At 31.5% G+C, this 21,578-nt stretch overlaps 1 protein-coding gene across 1 annotated transcript in view; it reads left to right on the top strand.

The window, feature by feature from the left end:
- LOC127154723 (ankyrin repeat domain-containing protein SOWAHB) overlaps positions 1 to 21,578 on the top strand; it is a 29,601-nt gene that overhangs the window by 7,676 nt on the left and 347 nt on the right. The window contains exons 4-12 of the mRNA XM_051096466.1: positions 3,886 to 3,987; positions 6,918 to 6,974; positions 7,612 to 7,713; positions 7,862 to 7,873; positions 10,543 to 10,545; positions 18,270 to 18,356; positions 20,460 to 20,532; positions 20,729 to 20,818; positions 21,078 to 21,578. The exon at positions 21,078 to 21,578 is cut by the window's right edge and continues 347 nt beyond it. Coding sequence (XP_050952423.1) covers positions 3,886 to 3,987; positions 6,918 to 6,974; positions 7,612 to 7,713; positions 7,862 to 7,873; positions 10,543 to 10,545; positions 18,270 to 18,356; positions 20,460 to 20,532; positions 20,729 to 20,818; positions 21,078 to 21,262 — 711 coding nt within the window. The 3' untranslated portion in view covers positions 21,263 to 21,578. The remainder of the gene's footprint in view (positions 1 to 3,885; positions 3,988 to 6,917; positions 6,975 to 7,611; positions 7,714 to 7,861; positions 7,874 to 10,542; positions 10,546 to 18,269; positions 18,357 to 20,459; positions 20,533 to 20,728; positions 20,819 to 21,077) is intronic.

The raw sequence follows: 21,578 nt of genomic DNA, 5'->3' as shown, positions 1-21,578 counted from the left end.
ATTAGCTGAAAATGTTCTCAACTTCAGGTCATCTGAAATGTAGATGAGTTTTTGTTCATCAAAACAGATTTAGATAAATGTAGCATTACATCGCTTGCTCACCAATGGATCCTCTGCAGTGAATGGGTGCCGTCAGAATGAGAGTCCAAACAGCTGATAAAAACATCACAATAATCCACAAGTAATCCACACCACTCCATCAGTTAACATCTTGTAAAGCATGTTTATAATAAAAAAAGCGTTAATGTTTTTAACATCAGCTGTCAAATGTGAGTCCTCTACACTGTAAAAAACAATTTGTTGAGTCAACTTAAAATAATTTGTAACCTGGCTGCCTTAAAATTTTAAGTTCAGTCAACTCAAAGTTTATTCAACTTGAAATGTTAAATTATACTAAGTGACAACTTAGATAATTGAGTTGAATCAACTTAAAATTTTAAGGCAGCTGGCAGCAGGTTACTTACCCATCTGTTAAGTTTAGCAAACACAAATATCTTAGTTGTTACTTAGTACAACTTAACATTTCAAGTTGACTAAACTTATTTTAGTTGACTGAACTTAAAATTTTAAGGCAGCAGGGTAACAAATTATTTTAAGCTGACTCAACAAATTGTGTTTTTTATTTTTTACAGTGTACCCAGTGTAAAAACCATCTCCTCTGCTCTAAAAAAAAAAAAAAAGAGAGAAATATGCACTGATCAAGTATGTTTACAAGTGCAAACAGTCAAACACATTGTTCGAACACATTGGTGGATTTTGATGTGAGGGGACAGCAGAGGATGGACTTTCTCGTTATTAACCATTATTATGGATTATGGACCAGAAACAACAGTTTAAAGTTAAAATACCTTATTGATGGATTTGTTTCCTACGAACGCTTTTTACTTCACAAGATGTTAATTGATGGACTGTAGAGGTGTGGATTTCTTGTAGATTATTGTGGTGTTTTCATCAGCTGTTCGAACGCTCATTCTGACGGCACCCATTCACTATAAAGGATCCTTTATTGAGTAAGTTCATTTTTTTTTATTTGTGGGTGAACTGTTTCTTTAAAAAGATTTTACGAGTAAAATGTCTCTCACAGCTCAGTGACCAGTTTTATCACATCAGTGCTATCATACATGACACATTTTGACATCTTACGATTTTACTAAAAAAAAAAAACATAACAAAGAAGTAGAAACAAGAACTAAAGTGGAATCTGGCTAGTAGTTTAACCACAGTATTTCATCAGTGTTCTGCAATATTACGTTATCCCATTCAACATGATGTTTAAAGCTCTGCTTAAATGGAAGATGTTATTATTGTCCAAGTATCTGTCATAGTTTCAGTTAGACTAGCATGTTCACATTAACTAAAATAGTGTCAAACTCTTGTGAAATTCGGGTCTCTATTAATCATTTTCCTGGATATCAACCAGAGTCTGGTCTTTTTCCTCAGACTGTTTGCTAAAGCTTTTCTAACTGGATTCAAGAAGCAGCTAGTGATAAGAGAAAGCTTGTCAAAACCAGATATCATAGTGTTTCGGTTGCCTTATCTTTAGCTGTAGGACTTCAGCTGTTAAAATGTGTTATTTTGAACCGCATATTGAGACTTCCAGCGAGGGAGAATATTGGGCATGTGACATGTAATTTTTGGAATGATTCATTGTTTTTTTTTGCTTAGTTTTAAGATAATCTTTACTTATCTTTGAAGCCTTGAAGCATCTTTGACTCATTTAAGCCTGTGAGGTTTGAATCTCTGTGTGGCAGCCTTGGCAAAAACCTGACTTACAAGATCTGTGCACAACGTCATTGAGTACATAGGTTAAATTTGGCACACAACAGTCAAAGCACAACATTTACATTACTATTATTGCCAAACATACCAAATGGACTTATGATTTTAACGTGAAAAAGTGGTATATCTCTCTAAAAAGGTAAACATTGTAAACATATCTGTTGAGTCCTCATTATGAGAATTTGTGAGCTGATGATAGAGTTATTACAGTTAACCCAAAGCAAAATTAAATATAAATATTATTGAAAAAGGCACAACATGTAAGTTTTCACCGCTAGAGGGCGCTTATTCAAAACAAACAAAGGCCCAAAGGTGTAGTTTGATGATTCTATGATATTTTGTGTGGAATAATCATGGGTGTTGTAGTCTTCATCCCCACAGCTAAAGCAATCCATCTGGACTCAGGCAGAAATCATGTCAGTGGATGAGCTAATGTATTAAAGACATATTAAGGTTACTGTGGTATGAAGCAGGGTGGGGTTGAAAGTTGTGGAAGTGAAACAAGGACGCTGAAGCGATTGCTAATGAAAGACGAGTGCAATACACGGCTGGAAAGCAGGGGAGGTTTTATTATGCCACAGTCTGCTCCTTCCGGTCATGCGTATGTGAGGTAAAACAGCGCTGTTATATCATACTGGATCCATTTGAGTTTGTTGAAGTCAAGGGTGTATGCCGTCATGGCAGTTAAAATTGCGTTTATGTATATATTTATTTATCTAAATCTGAATTTTCTAATATACACTACCGTTCAAAAGTTTGGGGTCAGTAAGACTTGTAATAGTCTTTAAAGAAGTCTCTTATGCTCATCAAGGCTGCATTTATTTGATTAAAAATATAGAAAAAAAACAGTAATATTGCAAAATGTTTTTACAATATAAAATAATGTTTTTTATTTTAACATACTTTAAAATATAATTTATTCCTGTGATGAAAAGCTGAATTTTTATCAGCTGTTACTCCAGTCTTAAGTGTCACATGATCCTCCAGAAATCATTCTAATATGCGGATTTATTATTAGAATGATCAATGTTGGATAATATCAACAGTTGTGCTGCCAAATATTTTTTGGAACCTGTGATTTTTTTTTTTTTTTTTTTTTTTTTTTTTTTTCCCAGGATTCTTTCATGAATAACAAGTTTAAAAAGTACAGTGTTTATTCAAAATATACATATTTTATAACATTGTAAATTATTTATTATTAACTTTTAATAAACTTTTAATTATTAACTTAATACATCCTTGGTGAATAAAAGTATTAATTTCTTAAAAAAAAAAGAAACAATAAAAATTTACTGACCCCAAACTTTTGAACGGTAGTGTATGTTTATTTTGTTTATTTTTGTCATGCTGCAATTTGGACTTCTTGGATTTTGTTAACATTTTTCTTTTTGTTTACTTGGGTTTTATGTTCTCTTTAAGCAAATAAAAAAAAGTGTAAAAAATAGTTTTTCTCTGGATTTAAACATTCTTGGAAACATTTGGGATAATGGAAGTACACAAGTCAGCAAAATATATACAGCAAAATATAACACTGTTCTAGTGTTTTTTTGGCAATTTTAATTAAAAAAAGAAATATTACATATTGTGCCTTTAAAATAAAGTTAAGTAAGTTTTAAGTAAGTGGGGTGAGGGGCTTAGTTTATTAAATTAAACCAAAATAGTAATATTACAAAAACAAATAAATAAATATAAACTTTCATAGTAGATACTACTAAAATAACACTGATCGATGAGTGGCAGTTTTCACACATGGAGCGCATAGAGTTCAGCACACAATAGTGTGAATTTCCTGTCAGCACTTATTTCAGCCACTTTGAAATTGTGTCTAGAAAACTGTTAAATACATAGCCTACTGTATGAAAGCATGAAAGTAGCTGAGCATTGAAGATATTATCTTCCAATAGTTTGGTTTTTCTGATCTTCCTATAGTTTTGGTTTTTCTGATAAGCAAGAGTGAATGTCTTTCATGTATATTTACTGAAAATGTGTTTGGCCCATTTACCCGTTGACCTGGTATTTTGTCAGCATCAGCTGATTTGAACGCAGTGAAGTGATCTTTACTAAGTGATGTTAGTGAAGTGTAACTTCTGCTTTTCTTGTGATTAGCAGGCAGACAGCACCCTCTCACCGCCAGCAGAAGAGGAGAAACCAGAGGAGCTTTCAGCCTCAGACAAAGAAGATGAACTCGACAAAGATTCAGGGTCAAAGGTTAGAGTCAAGTTACTTGAGTAACCTTATTTTGTTTTATTTTGAATTATTTTATTATTTTTATTTCGTGTTATTTTATTTTACGTATTTTTTTTATTTGATCACACACTATATTTAGGATGTTTGTGTTAAAACTAATTTTCATGATTTAGTTGTCATAAAAGCACTTATTATAGAAAGGTCGATGGCATGTCTGTATAATTCATATACACACATCAAAAATACATTTTGTACAGAAAATGACTTTAATATACTTTTTGTGATTTTTACCATTATTAATATTAAAATTAAAATTGATTATGATGTTTTATCCTGGGCTTATGTATTGGAGGCTTCACCATCCAGAGAGGAAAAAAAAATCAAGAAAAAAGTATGTATAACATACATATAATATTATAACATAATAATAATAATATTTATATTTGTAATATATTTAAAAACGATTGTATTATATTATTATTTTAAATAATATAATATTATTTAATATTTAAAATTACATTTATAAATTATTACAAAAAAATTAGAGTATTTTGGCTTCTTTTTGATTATGTATTTACCAATTGATTATGTGATTTATGTATTTACCAATAATGCACTCATCGCACTTTTCCAGCTAATTAGATGGCAAGACCTATATTTTATAATGTATTTAAACATAACAGGTGAAGCTGTTTTTATTTTAAAATAAAAATTAAAAAATGCCAAATTTAAAGTTAGTTTTGTGTAGCCAACATGCAAGAAGCCATTTTGTTATGTGACAAGACTACCATAAACAGGAAATGACATCACAGAGAAGCCCATTGTCGACCCTCATGACTGTGTAAATTCTTTTTTAATATCCAGATTCAAGTTCCCCTTCATAAATTTTAAACCCTAAGAAAACTTCATGATATTCATTATTTAAAAGAAATGGCATTTCTTAAAAATGTTTGCAAAATCCTTTGAAAATTACTATTATCATGATCTCCCATAGAGCTTTATACACAACGTGAAATATGTTATGACTTTGTATTTTATCATTACACCACTTTCAAACTTTTGTTGAAAATGTTTAGCTTTAGATAACAGGAAACTAGCACGAATACGCAGATTACATTTCTAAGAAATTACCACATGCATTTGACGTGTTTTTTTTTTTTGGATTTTCTGTAAGATTATTTTATTATTTGTCATTGCTCCGATTTGTACATTCAGCCAAAAGCTGACACAATAATTCAAGAGCTCTCCAAAAAATCTTCTCGTTTGATATCTGTAACACTAGGACTAACCAAAAGGTGGCGCCAGAATAAATAACTAGATTTGTAAGAGGCCTGATTTCAGCCAGGGGTGACAGCATGAAAGACACATTCATTTACATTTGAATGAAGCTTTCTATTCTTGTGCAAAACAGCAACGTGCTCCACCTCATTATAGAGAAAATGATCATCTGTGCCCTCCAAACATTTGTATGCAGATCAATCTGAGATGCAGCTTGTTAAAGGCCAATGGCATAATGTTGGAACATGAGATTTTATGCTTGATTTTTATCCTTTTATTATTATTTTATTTTATTTGTTATTGTTTTAATTTTAAATTAATTTAATTTTATTTATTTGTCATTTTTATTTTTTTATTTATTTATTTTTTTTTTAAATGTCGTATTTATATGTAAATAGTATAAATATTTAAACATTTTAAATATTTTCCTATTATTTTTTGCTATTAGAGCTTTAATGTTTTGTATTTCATTAAAATGTTCTTTTCAACCGCACCACTTGCAAACTGTGTAAGTAGAAGGGATTCACACTTGAAAGCTCTTCACGCCCGACAGTTCTTTCCAAGAAGTGACTAGTCCTTCATAAGAATTATTCATATGATGCATTGAAGCTGAAATCATCTGCATAACATGTGATCTTTTTTTAATATTTTACAATGCAGCCGATATCTTTCACTGACCTATTCATTACTGCATTCCGGTTTCACTACTGTAATTATTTGTTACCGGGTTGATTTTCACATGGAAAAACAGTTTTACATACAATTATTCAGTCACTCAGCCACTCAGACTTCACTCTTGTTTCAAAAGGAAATCTGTCTGGCTTAGTTCCTATTTAAGCACAGGTAAACAAATATTGCACGGCCTATAGGAAAATAGACTTTGTTAGTGTAGCCTGTATAAAAGAGTGCAAGTGTTTTCCCACTGTCCTCAGTGTCCTGAAAACAATTAACCATCACGTGCGCTGCGAAAATGACCCAACCGTTCCATTTTCCCTCACATTAATCAGCCTGACTGACACTTCAGCACATAAAGAGAAATTGACCATCGCTTTGGCTTACAAAACTAGCGGCTTCTGGTAAAATGGCGTATGATAAAAAAACAAAAGCCATAGTTAGAGCAATTTGGTCCTCATTGGAGCTAATCGTTCACCTCTGGGTTTCAAAGCATTTTTTTTGGCTGTGTGACCCGCGAAGAGGGCAAATTGGAGGAATTATCCTTTGTTTTTACTGTTCTCTTATAGCAGATTTGTTGTGTTTTTGAGGTAAACGGGCTTGGATATTTTGTTTCTGGTATTCACTATTCACTAAGTCTGTGTACTGATAAACAGACCGGCATTATGGGTATTTCCCGTACTTTCTTTGTGGACTGCGTTTTAGTTAGAGTCTGTTTATGTGTATGCGTGTACTGACGACTTTGTGGTCTGTTTATATTGTTTATTTGCTGCCCAAGTTTGTCCGTTTGTTCGTTCTTCACAGCGCTGAGTTTCCCATCACTCATACCGCAACTGCAGAACAGGAAGAAAGCCTGCCAAACCCAAGCGCCCACTCTAAGTGTGGCTTTATTTACGTTACTAGTTGTACAGTTTCACACTGACACACAAGCTTCATGTGATACTGACAGGTGGTTTTGTGAGTGATTTTGTGAATCATATCATATCCTGTTTCTTTTACAGAGTGAATCCGAGCAGGATGAGGAGTCTGGAGGCAGTTTGGGATCCACCGCTGTGGCTGTGAGTGTAATAACACATTTATCATGGTATTTACAGCAAAATACCTTTTGTTACTGTAGCCACTGCTATGACAGTAAAACTGTGGTTTTAATCACCACTGTCATCAGCAAAGCGATTAAACGGTGAGTTTTAGACTGTCTGAAGAAAGTCTTATTTTAGTGTATCATAATTTGACTCGGTTTTCTTGTGCCCTGATTAAGACACAGTATTAAGGAGCAATGTTTTTAACACTGGTAATAATCAGAAATGTTTCTTGAGCAGCAAATCAGCATATTAAAATGATTTCTGAAGGATCATGTGACACTGATGACTGGAGTAATGATGCTGCAAATTCAGTTTTTTTGCATCACAGAAATAAATTGCATTTTAAAATATATCACAACAGAAAACAGTTATTTGAAATTATAAAATTATTTCATAATATTAATGTTTTTGCTGTATTTTTTTATCAAATTAATGCAGCCTTGGAGAGCAGAAGAGACTTTGTTCAAAAACATTTAAAAAGCCAACCCCAATTTTTTGAACTATAGTGTGAATGTAACTAGTCATGGGACTGTGAGAGAGATTGATTTTACTTTTTGATTTCATTGTAATATATTATAATGCAAAGGACCTTTCTTGTTTATTTCACTCATAGCTGGATCCTCTTGAGAAAGAGTGGATCTTCTCGGCAGCAAGTGGCAAACTGTCTCACCTCACTCATCTCCTGAAACAAGACTCTTCTCTTGCCAATAAAAAGGTAGGAAGAGCCTGTATATCATCATTGTATACTCAGTTTAAATGCCCTGTGTTGCATAATGTCTGAATGTGATTAAAATGCATGCATCATAAAATCAGCTTTAATAATGAATTTTTCTTGGTCTTTTTACATGCTTGGAACAAACCAGGACTTCACCTCAGTAAGTCTGCAACCAATCGTACAGCACTGCACTTACAGTAGTTATAAGTTTGGACACATGACTGAATTAATATTTGTCATATTGAAAACCTCAGCATAAATTTGCAATGAAATTGTGGAATTTATAAAAATTTATTTATTTATTTATTGTTAAATTATTTAAATGTTAGTTTTGAAAATCCATGTTACAGTAACTAATTAACAAAGTAACTAAATAAATAAATAAATAAATATTCCAAATATATTTTAATAAATTCCACAATTTCATTGCAATTTATGCTGAGGTTTAATTTTAAATTTGTTTTATGTTAAATGATTAAAATTTTAGTTTTGTAAAGAAATCCATGTTACAATAAATAAAAAAATACAAATTCCACAGTAAATTTTAATAAATTCCAGAATTTCATTGCAAATTTATGCTGAGGTTTTATTTTAATTTTTTGTTAAATTATTAAAATTTTAGCTTTGTAAATAAATTTTAGTTTATAATAATTTTAATAAATTCCACAATATATATGCTGTGGTTATATTTATTTTTTTATGTTAAATTATTAAAATATTAGTTTTGTAAAGAAATCTGTGTTACAATAAATAAATAAATACATAAATGCATAAAAAAAATCCACAATACATTTGAATAAATAACACAATTTCATTGCAAATTTATGCTGAGGTTTTTTTTTTTTTTTTTTTTTTTTTTAGGCTAAATTATTACAATTTCAGTTTTGTAAAGCAATTCATGTTTAAATAAATAAATAAGTAAATAAATTGAAAGGTTTTGTTTTAAATTTGTTTTATGTAAAATCCATGTTACGAACAAACAATAAATAAATAATATGTTTAAAAGTATCTTGGGATGCAGCTTGTAACATTGATTGAAAGGTTTGGTTTAAAAGAATGTCATTAAATAATCACTAAGTAATTTTCATACCTTATATTTGTGATATTTGGCAGTTTTGTTGACTTTACTGACCTAATAAATGTCAAATGTAAAAAGAAAAAAAAAATTGTTAAATGCATATTTTACATAAAATGCATATGTTTCTAAACTTGACTGGTAATGTACACATTCAAAACCTTTAAACTTTAATTTTTTTTACTGTTTAACTGTTCATTAATGGATTTCTTTCTCTCTCTCTCTCTTTTTTCTTGATTTGACTACCAAAAGGGGGTAAGTTACATTGTGTCTTTTTCTTTTTTCATATTTAGTTTTAAAACTAGTTTTCCAAGTCTAGATTGCAGTTTATTACATTTGCTTGGCTGTAAATCTGCAACCTCACTCAAAACGGCAAGAAAAAAACACTAATGTAGTATTTTATCACATGTTAGCTACAAAAGCTCCAAAAACTTTTTTTAGTTAATTGGTTCCTCATCGACACTGTCTTTTATAAGCATCACTGTGTTTCAGGTCATTAGTACTGATCACTGAGTCCATTACAGCACGTGTAAATGTTTGCCAGCATGTTGAGAAGCTCGTCAGCGACGTACGTGACGTTAACTAGAGTTCTGGACCGCCGATTCCCTGTGGCTGCTCGCAAGGTTACCGATTTTCCACAGTTTCCACTCTTGTACCCAGGTGCAACACAGACCAAAGAGCAAAGCTCAACCCCGATCATGCATTTCAAAGGCTTATTTTCAGAAGGATTATGAAAGATAGCTTTTTAGCTCCTTCACCCCCCAAAAACAAGCTCAAATCCTTTTATTTGTCCCCCCCGTGCGCTTAAGAGCTTTGAGCCGGTGTTTGTGGTCCCTGCCTGGGCCGGAGTTCTCACACTGTCCTGTGTCGGACCACCTTCTAAGAACCTCTAAGCCCTTCGCCTTCCCCGCGCAGACAAGATACAACGGCGGCCATTGAAGTGCGGGAGAGATTAGGGCTCACCTCAAAGACTTCAACCACTTAAAGATAATCTGAAAGTAATAGAGCAGGCTGGGATTAATTGGAGAACAATCGCCGCCGTGTCCCCAGGAAGGTGGTAAGTCTGACCCCCGTGTGGCTTTGATGCCCCCCTTCCTGACCCGGGACGGCGTGCCAAGCAAGCCACCTCTCTTCGGTTTGGTACAGTGTGACCGTGCTTGTGAGATGACCGTTTCAGAGGCCGTCCGATGACTTTCCCAAAACATCAGGCAACCAGCATCAGGAAGTAAAATGGGTATATTTGCAGCAGTAGCCAAAAATACATTATATGGGTCAAAACTATGCCAAAAATCATTAGGATATTAAGTAAAGATCATGTTCCATGAAGATATTTTGTAAATGTGCTACTCTAAATGTATCAAAATGTAATTCTTGATTAGTGATATGCATTGCTAAGAACTTCATTTGGACAACTTTATAGGCAATTTTCCTCAGTATTTTACATTTTTTATTTTTTTTATTTTTTTTGCACTCTCAGATTCAAGATTTTTAAATAGTTGTATCTCAGCCAAATATTGTCCTATCCTATCAAACCATACATCGAAGGAAAGCTTATTTATTCATTTCTATCACACAACTTCCCATGCTTTGACTGAAAATACAGATGTGCATCAACTTGATCAAACTAAGGATGCTCAATATTTTTGTTTTAGTTGGACCCTATTCACTAAACTTGACATTGTAAGATCTCAAACTAAATGGACAAAAACATTTGACTTTAATATTGTATGTAATGGCAGCTTTTTCAAGTAGAGTTTGTCTGACAAAACAAAAGTTGGATTTTTTTTTCCAAGGATGCTCATTTTTTGCTGTCCTGGATCTTTTCTGCCACTTCTTTTGTTTAAGTCTTAAGTTTAAGTAGTTAAGCTTCGCCTTTAGCCTCTCAGTCGCTAAAGTTACACATCACCCCGAGCCGGTAACCCGACACGACGCGCATTATCTCTGTTTTCCTTTCACACGTTGGAAGAAGCTCCTCTGGGGGAAAATTCCAATTGAAGCTCTCGCAGTGAAGCCCATAAATAAACAGTCACGATCTCAGATGCAACGTAAACACTCCTTGCTTTGAGCCACTCGAGCAGGACCGCTCGCTTTCTGGGCGCAAACGAGATAAAGGCCCTGATGTACTTCAAGAGAAATCAAAGGATTAGTTCACTCCGGAATTAAAACTTCCTGATAATTTACTCACCCTCATGTCATCCAAGATGTTCATGTCTTTCTTTCTTCAGTCTGAAAGAAATGAAATTTTTTGAGGAAGCGTTCCAGGATTTTTCTCCGTATAGTGGACCTCAGTGGGGATCAGCAGGTTGAAGGTCCAAATTGCAGTTTCATTGTTGCTTCAAAGGACTTTACATGATCCAAGATGAGGAATAACGGTCTTATCTAGCGAAATGAGCGGTCATTTTTTAAAAATTATTATATTTATATACTTTTCAACCACAAATGCTCGTCTTGCGCTAGCTGTGCGATACACATGCGTGACTTCACGCATTACATAACATTGGAAAGGTCACGCACAGTTAGTTCTTCGTCTGTGTACTCTAGTTCAAAAAGGTAGGGTAGGATGGAAAAACTCTGTCTCATTTTCTTCAACTTCCTCCTCCAACATTGTTGTTTTACCTTTTTGGGTAAAGGGAGTTTGACTTTGCATGTTCGCTTTGTAAACAGTGGTTGGGTACTTCCACCTACTAATTAAGTAATGCATGATGTCAAGCTAGTGCAAGTCAAACATCTGTGGTCAAGAAGTATATAAATTTGTGTTTTTCTTAGAAAATGACCGATCATTTCAATAGATAAGACCCTTATTCCATGGCTGGGATTGTGTAGAGTTCTTTGAAGCTGCACTGAAACTGCAGTTCAGACCTTCAACCCACTTCAGTCCACTATATGGAGAAAAACCTGAAATATTTTCCTTAAAAACCTCATATACTAAGAATTCTTTCCCTCGTTTTATTCATTTGTGCCCTTGTTTTAGTCAGTTGTGGCCATGTTGTTCTAATTCATTACCTTGAATTAAATTAATTAAAAGTAGGCAACGAATTAGTTCAGCATGGCCATCAGAATTTTTTCGGGTCTTAATTCACCTCTCCTCAAATTAAAGCCTAAAAAAGGTCTTAAATCAGAGCAGAAAAAATCATAAATATATTCACAGTCACGGCATGTTGCATGTGGTGCAAAAAGTGAATATTTTCCTTAGTATTTTTGTTTTGTTTTCCAATACAAATCCTAAATGTCTTGTTTTCTGAAAAATTAAACAAAATTAATTGAGTTTATGCTTAAAGCAAGAACAAATACAGTTGAAATTAAAACGTTACCAAAATGAGAGGGATCATACAAAATGCATGTTATTTTTTTATTTAGTAGTGACCTGAATAACATATTTCACATAGAAGACATTTACATAGAGTCCACAACAGAAAATAATAGTTGAATTTATAAAAATGACCCTGTTCAAAAGTTTACACACACTTCATTCTTAATACTGTGTTATTTCCTGAATGATCCACAGCTGTTTTTTTTGTTTAGTGATAGTTGTTCATGAGTCCCTTGTTTGTCATGAACAGTTAAACTGTCAGCTGTTCTTCAGAAAAATCCTTCAGGTCAAATTTAGTTTTTCAGCATTTTTGTGTATTTGAACCCTTTCCAACAATGACTCTATGATTTTGAGATCCACCTTTTCACACTGAGGACAACTGAGGGATTCAGTTGTATGCAACTATTACAGAAGGTTCAAACGCTCACTGATGCTACAGAAGGAAAAACGATGCATTTAGAGCCGGGGGGGGTGAAAACTTTTGATTAGAATGAAGGTGTACAATTTTCTTTTTTTCCCCTAAATATCTTTTTGTTTTTTCATTTAGTACTGCCCTTCAGAAGCGTTTGAACTTTCTGTACTAGTTGCATATGAGTCCCTCAGTTGTCCTCAGTGTAGAAAGGTGGATCTCAAAATCATACAGTCATTGCTGGAAAGGGTTCAAATACACAGAAATGCTGAAAAACCAATTTGTGGGACCTGAAGGATTTTTCTGAAGAACAGCAGGCAGTTTAATTGTTCAGGACAAACAAGGGACTCATGAACAGCTGTCACTAAACAAAAAACATCTTTATGTGAAATATCTTATTCAGGTCAGTACTAAATAAAAAACAACATGCATTTTGTATGATCCCTCTTATTTTGGTAAAATAATTAACATTTTTCAGATTCTGCAAGGTGTATGTAAACTTTTGACTTTGACTGTATATGTGAAGAAGGAATGAAAAATTGTTTTTCCTGAGCCCATTGGCAGATCTTGTCTTAATCATAGAGACAAGAGATTACGTTACTTTCAGGTCTCTTGAACTACTTTTTACCCCTAAGTGAAGAATGAAGCTTTGAAGCTTTGTCGTACATCAGTGCCATAGGTGTAAATGTAAATGCACCTGTGTGCTCATCTCTTTCTCTTTCTCTCCTTCTCCACTGTGTCATCCTCTCCCGCTGTATCCTGGACTTCCTCCTTCCTCCACCCAGTTTGTGAGTACATCATTTATCCATCCCTCTGTTTTAAAAGCCGCAGTGAATATGTCTCTATTGTGCCCCAATGGTAGTCGTCACAAAGGTGCTATTTGGTTAGTGAGGGTTGAGGGTTCCCCGCCAGGCCCAAACAGGAACCTGAGGAACAAGGGTAGGAGACGTCACATCCTGTTGGCCGTCGTCCGTCACACCGAGCCTCCATGAGACCTGTCGCGCTGTCAGTCAAGCATGTGTGCTGGCCAATCCATCTCAAGGGTGCGACAGCCCAAACAATAGAGCGGCTGATAGGGAAACCAGACTTCATCTATCACAATATGTCCCACGGGCAGGACTGGAAACACCTACAGGAGACAGGACCCTCCCTTAGTACAGAATACATGCTTAAGAATACACAATAGTGGAGATTTGATGTGTACTGTGTACAGGTGAAATAGCATGCGGAGTGTGACTTCAGTCAGTAAGTTGGGTCTAGTTATTGAAAACTATTTAAAAAGCGTAATTTTGCATTTTTAGTGACATTTTGTGTAAGAATGTATTTTTTCAGAATCAGGGTAATCATAGATCATAGCTGATAGATACGGCTTCAGGTTCTTACACTCCCATTCAAAAAAAATAAAAATAAAAAATAAAAAAAATGTTTAAGCACCAAATCAGCATATTAAATGATTTCTAGAGAATCATGTGACAGCGAAGACTGGAGTAATGATGCTGAAAATCCAGCTTTGAATCTCAGGAATAATATTTTGTGTTTTTAGTGTAGTTTTGTGCAGTCATATCTGTCTAGGCAGTCCAAATTAATGTTTGATAAATAGATGTTAAAAATTGAAATAATATGGAAGAGCCAGAACATTTAAAATATTATGTGACAAATTAATATTTAATATTTTGCACAATTTCTAGAACAAATGTAATAAAAGCATTTAAATGAATAAAAGAATGCATAAAGTAAAATAAATAAATAATATTAAAATGTGAAATATTATTTGAAGAATTAATATTTAGTATTCTGCACAATTTGTAGATTAAATATATATATATATAAATAAAATCACTAAAAATAAAAGAAAGAATATACAAAGTAAAATAAATAAATGTAAAAATAAACATTAATTAATTAATATTATGAAAAATATTATTTGAAGAATGACTATTTAGTATTCTGCACAATTGCTAGGTTAAATGTAAAAAAAAGCATTTAAAAAAGAATAAAGGAGAATATATAAACAGTAAAATAAAGAAATATTAACAAATTTTAAAATAAATATTACATAATATTGTGATGAAAAATGTTAATTGAAGAATTCATATTAAAATTAAATAATATTATAATAACAAATATTATTTGAAGAATGAATATTTAGTATTCTGCGCAATTTCTAGGTAAAATGCAATAAAAGTATTTAAAAAAAATAAAAGAGAATATATAGACAACGTAAAATCAAAGACAAAGCAAAAATAAATATTAAAATTGCATAATTTTATAATGAAAAATATCAATTGAAGAATAAATATTAAAATTAAATAATATAATGAAATAATATGAATATTTAATATTCTGCACAATTTCTAGGTTAAATGTAATAATTCAAAGCATTTTTAAAAAGAATAAAAGAAAGAATAAATAAATAATGAACATAATTATTCCATTTAAATGAGTAAAACATTTAAATAATGTAGATCTGAACTGCATTTTATCCTTTGCTACATAAGAAAACTAAAATTAAAATTTCATTCATTCATTTTTTTTTTGTTTTTGAAAGGTTGAGAGGTTTAGTTTAACATGCCAGAAACCGAAACACGGACTTAAAGGGACAGTTCACCCAAACAATTAAAATTACCCCATGATTTACTCACCCTCAAGTCATCCTCGTGTATATGACTTTCTTCTTTCAGACAAGTACAATCAGTTATATTAAAAAGGTCCTGGCTCTTCCAGGCTTTGTATTGGCAGTGAATGGGTGTTGAGACTCTGAAGCCCAAAAAAGTGCATCCATCCATCCTAAAAAGTACTCCACACAGCTCCAGGTGGTTAATAAAGGCCTTCTGAAGTAAATCAATGTGTTTGTGTAAGAAAAATATTCATATGGAAAACTTTATAAACTGTTGATTGGTTTATAAAGTTTTAAATATGGATATTTTTCTCACACAAACACATCGATTTGCTTTAGAACATCTTTATTAACCCTCCAAAGCCATATGGAGCACTTTTTATGATGGATGGATGCACTTTATTGGACTTCAAAATCTCAACACCTGTTCACTGCCATTATAAAGCTTAAAAGAGCCAGGACATTTTTTAATATAACTCCGATTGTGTTTGTCTGAAAGAAGAAAGCCATATACACCGAAGATGGCTTGAAGCGAAGTAAATCATCAGGTGATTTTCATTTTTGGGTGAACTATCCCTTTAAACAAAGTCAGTTAAACTTTCCAGAAATAGAAAATTTACCATTAAATAATGCAGAATCAGAAATGCATTTTATTCAAATGTGATATGAGATGTGATAGTATTTAAAAAAAAAACAAAAAACAAAAAACAAAAAACAGTACAACCACATAAAGTGCTGTCTTAAAGAATCCGCCGCACATCATGCTCCTGATAAAGGAGGGGTGTCGCTCGGGCTGAGGTCAATAGCTTTCCTATCTCACCCATTCTTTGTGTTTGAGAGCGCCGGGTGTTTAGAGGCTCCAGCGTCCGTGTGCATGTGTGCGTATCTGAGCTTGTGTGTGGTGCGCGGCCCCTTCTCCTCTTGACAGGCCTTGTCAACAGGCTGATGCCTGGGTGGGTCCTCCATCAGAGGGTCATACCAACATCATCAATCTTGCACCCCGTGACAGGCCTGTGCTCCCCCCGCAGTGGGCACACTGGTTTGTTGTTTTGTAATTAGACCGCCATTAGATGGCAGGAAACCGTCCCCTCCACACCCTCTGTGCACAGCTGGGGCCCGCTGGCAGCCTATGGGAGCCACGGGCCGCTCCACCGCGTGGCGTTAGGGGGGGTGGGGATCTACCTAGTGGGAGAGAATGAACATGCGGAGTGTAAATGATGTATTACAAGATGAGTCAGATGGCTTGACGATTGTGTACTAGCTCAGACAAGCTGGTCAAACGAGCAATATGAGGATTCAGATTGACCGTGCTGCCCAAAAGTCTCAGACCACACTGGAAATCAGCTGTTTATTAGATTTAGACATGAAGTTTTAGAATTGTGAAAAACTGTAAACAATTTGATGATTTTTAAAAATAGCTCAAATACATAAAAATGAAATTAAAACTATAAAATAACATAAATTCAATAAATTCAACCAGTTTCGTCCTGTGAAAAAAAGAATTAATTAAAAATAAAAAATGAATGAAGTCTAATGATAAAATATTAAAATTAAGTCAAATAAATAAGTACTAAAATAAAAATGCTGTAATGAAGAAATAATGTTTGAAGGAGTACTTATGATTCTGCACGTCTTTTTGTAATGTAATAAGAATGAATGAATGAAAAAATAAATATTAAAATAAAATAAATAAATATAATAAAGTAAAAATATTTAAATAAAATATTATTATAAAACATATTTGAAGGACAAATATTTCGTATTCTGCACAATTTCTAGGTTAAATGTAATAAAAACATTCAAGGATTAAAACATTAAAAGATTTGATAAATTAATAAAGTAAAAATAAATAAATATTATAATGTCAAATATTATTTTAAGAATTAATTTTTAGTATTCTGCACAAATTCTAGGTCAAATGTAATAAATAACAGAACTTAAAAGATGAATAAAAGAAAGAATACATAAAGTAAAATAAATAAATAAAAGCATTTAAAAATGAACAAAAGGAAATAATGTACGAATCAAGTGAATTAAATATTAAAATAAATTTAAAAATTAATAAATGTTAAAATTAAATAATATAAAGAAAAATACTATTTGAAAAATTAATATTTAGTATTCTGCACAATTTATAGGTCAAACGTAATAAATGATTAAAGATTAAATGTAAGATTAAATGTAGTAAATAAAATACACAAATTAAAAAAATATTAAAAATAAACGTACAAATAAATAAATGTTAAAATGAAATATTACAACGAAAAATATTTGAATGAATATTTCGTATTCTGCACAATTTCTAGGTCAAATGTAATAAAAGCATTTTAAAAAAGAATAATATAATATAGAAATAAAATGAAATAAACATATTAAAAATAAATATTAAAATTACATAATATGATGAAAAATATAAATTGAAGAATGAATATTAAACCTAAAGCATTTAAAAGATAAAAGAATATTATAAACAAAGTAAAATAAATAAATAATAAAATAATAAAAAATAAATATTAAAATGAAATATTATCATGAAAAAATATTACAGAATAAATATTGTAATTAAATAATATGAAAAAGACTATTTGAAGAATGAATATTTAGTATTATGCACAATTTATAGGTTAAATTTAATAAAAACAATTCAAAAAGAATAAAAGAAAGACTGTATAAATAAGGTAAAATAATTAAATCTAAAAAAATTAAATAATATCATGATAAAAATATTATTTGAAGAATGAATATTTAGCATTCTGCATGATTTTTAGGTAAAATGTAAAAAATAAAAAATAAAAAATAAAATAAAAGTAAAAAAGGTTACATTTACAAAAAAGATGAATAAAAGAATAAATATAATGTATAAATAAAGTGAAATATTAAAATAAAGTAAAAAATAAATGTATAATGAAAGTAATATTTTAAGAAATATTTATGATTCTGCACTATTTTTAGGTCTAATGTAAATAAATTTGACAATGATAATGTTTTCTGTAGCTCATACTTTGTACAGGAGGATACTATTTAAATTAAGTTATAGTATATTTTATGTAAATGTGTCTATGTATTATGTATGTGTATTTGTACGTATACATAATATATGTATATTGTATGTATATATATATTGTAATGTTTCAATCTCTTACAGACCGCGCTTCACTGGGCTGCGAAACACGGTAAAGAAGACATGACCACAATGTTGGCAGAAGCAGGGGCTGACATCAATACAAAAGCAGTATGTACTTTATAAATCAATTCATTTATAGTTGTATACAAATGCATATATGCCTAAGCCCAAATGCATTTACTAATCATATTTGTGTGTCTCCTTTTCTCTCACAGCATGTAAGTACTCCTCACCTTACGTTCACCCTTGCTGTGACAGCATGCCTGGGCTAATGTTTCTCACGTGTGTGCCAAAGCTGCCAGAAAGTGTCCGTTCTTAAAATGTCTGCTTCTGACATAACTCCTGTGAAAGGGTATGTGGTTGCCCAGCTGTGCAAATGAAGCCAGGCGCTGTTTGGGAATGTCTGTTCATAAATCAAACTCTGTCATGTTAACAGCTTCCCTTAAACAATGTCTTCATGTATTCCAACAGCAGGCTCAGAGCAAAGCAATTTCACTGAATTACCAGGCAATTATGATTCTGTCATTAGATTTTGTTGCTGTAACCTCAGTTAATTTGTGTCCCGTCTTTCTCTCCCCCTCTTCTTTTCTCTCTGTCACTCTCTGATTCTGTTGTGTTATGTTTTTATGATTGGGACATGGGCACTAGGGGGTGAGTGTCGAAATTTCCTTCACCCTGTCCTTTCCCTTTTCATTTGTGCTTTGTGGTGAGATTGATCACTGGAGATATTTAAAATAGAGTGCCTTTTCTGTTTGGGTGAATCTCACAAATAACATGTATGTATGTGTGTGTGTATATATATATATATATATATATATATATATATATATATATATATATATATATATATATATATATATATATATATATATATATATATATATATATATATATATATATATATATATATATATATATATATATATATATATATATACTTTTAATAAATAAAATGTATTTTAAAAAAAATATGTAAGACATTTGTGAATGTAAAATATTTGTATTTTATTGAATTAAGTGGGGTTTTTTTTGGTTAATTGAATTTAATATAATCTATTTAGATTTATATTTTATATATGTGTGTGTATATGCATATATTACAGAAATTACTTAAATAGTTTAAAAATAATTTTAAAAATTATTAAATAGGCTTAATTAAAGCAGAAAATAATGTCACAGTGAAAAAAATCTGAAATATATTTTTATACATTAATTTAATACTTTAATTTTACTTTATGTAAAAAATTTGTTAATGTAAAATATATTTTGTATTTAATTAAATGTAATATTTTTTTAGTTTCATTGAATTTAATACTGTATCTATCTATATCTGTATGTATGTCTATATATATATAGATATATAGATAGATAGATATAATGTATATATTACATTTTACTTTATGTGAAGTATTATTTGAATTGGTACTATATAGTCATGAAAGTAATGTAAAATATATTTTGTATTTAATTGTTACATTTATTTTTTTATATATATATATATATATATATATATATATATATATATATATATATATATATATTGTATGTAATTGAATTTAATATTTTTTTAGTTTTAATTTAAATTTATGCATAATAAGTATATATTTATATATGCATGTGTGTATATGTATGTATTATGGTAATCACAATTATTAAATAGGCTTAATTGTCATTAAAAATAATGTCAAAGTGCAACAAATCTAAAATATATTTTCATATTTATATGCATCATGAATAAATGTTTTATTTATTTATTTTTTATTTTTTATTTTATGTAAAATATTTGTTAATATAAAATATATTTTGTATTTAATTATGTTTAATATTTTTTGTTTAATTGAATTTAATACAACATATGTATATATTTATATATGCTTGTGTATAAATGTATGTATTATGGTAATGCAAATTATTAAATTATTAACATCACATTGCAAATAATCTAAAATATATATTTTAATATATTATATGCATAAAAACTAATTTTACTGTGTATAAAATGTACAGTGTACATGTAAAATATATTATAAATTAAATATTTCTTGTGTAATTGAATTTTTTAAGAAATTACATGTAATAATAATTAGTAGTAGTAGTTGTAGTAGTAGTATTTATTCATTTCTTTAATATTATTCTTTTGATTTTAGGATGAAATATGACCTGGACATAATCTTAACACTGTTGATGATATTCAAACTTTTGTTCTCATAGGGATACACACCTTTACACATTGCAGCACTGCACGGGCATCGACATATATTTGACCTGCTGGTCAGGACATACGGTAAGCATTCATTCATACAGTGACACTTTAATTTTTATTTTATTTTATTTTATTTTATTTTATTTTATCTCATTTTATCTAATTTTATTTTATTTTATCTCATTTCATGTTATCTCATTTCATTTTATCTCATTTTTTATTAAATGCCATTTGCATTTATTAATTGAATATTGGTGAAATCTGAACATGTTTACAGGAGCGAAGGAGAATCTGCGGGACTACAGCGGCCGCTTAGCAAATCATTACCTCAATTTACGGGACACACAGTTTGAAGACCATGAACTATGTGAGTCAAACTCCATTCTTGTTTTATTTTGTGGTTTATGCAATGCAGCATGTGGGTGTTTGACGTGTGGCACATGTGGAAAGAGCAGCACTGAGTATGTTTTCCACATTAGCGCCGGCATGTGGTTTCTCTCAATCTACGGGGTACCTCGTGGATCAATTTTAGACTGTTTATCTTCACCCTATTTGTCCTTTCAGCATGTTATTTCATGCACAGTGTGGTCTTCTTCTTAACACTGCTTTGATGTTTGTTCTCTAAGCTGAAGTCAGCGAGTGCCACAGTCTAACCCAGGCCGGCGAGCGCAGGAACAGGAAGATCACCTCATTATTTCACTCCAAGAAAAAGTGGGGTTCAGCGGAGGAGCTGGCGCCTGTGCCGGAGGAGAGGACAGTTGCTCATCAGCTCATGCTGCCTGCGTTTAGACCCAGAAAGTTCTCACGGTAGACTTCGTGAAGTCAGAACATCTTCAGTCTTGCTTTAGTGCCACTTGAATAGTTTACAGATGTAAACGCACTTTGCTGCTTTTTTCGCACAAATAGTATGATGCAGTTGTATTTACATTAAGCAGCTTTGTAGCTTAATAAGTAGTATTTCTAGTATTACGCCAACATCAGTGTGTGATATTCTGTAAGTGTAATGTCTTATTTTCTCTGCTAAAGGTTTACAGTTGTCATTAAGTGCATTTTAACATACTTGTACATCATATGATCCCAACGTTTTACAAGAATGAAGAACTCAGTTTCACTAAACATGTCAATGC

Source organism: Labeo rohita, chromosome 23 (genome assembly GCF_022985175.1).
Source record: "Labeo rohita strain BAU-BD-2019 chromosome 23, IGBB_LRoh.1.0, whole genome shotgun sequence".
Lineage (NCBI taxonomy): Eukaryota > Metazoa > Chordata > Actinopteri > Cypriniformes > Cyprinidae > Labeo > Labeo rohita.
The sequence above is the reverse complement of the archived record's forward strand: the minus strand, read 5'-3'. Positions and strand labels throughout refer to the sequence as shown.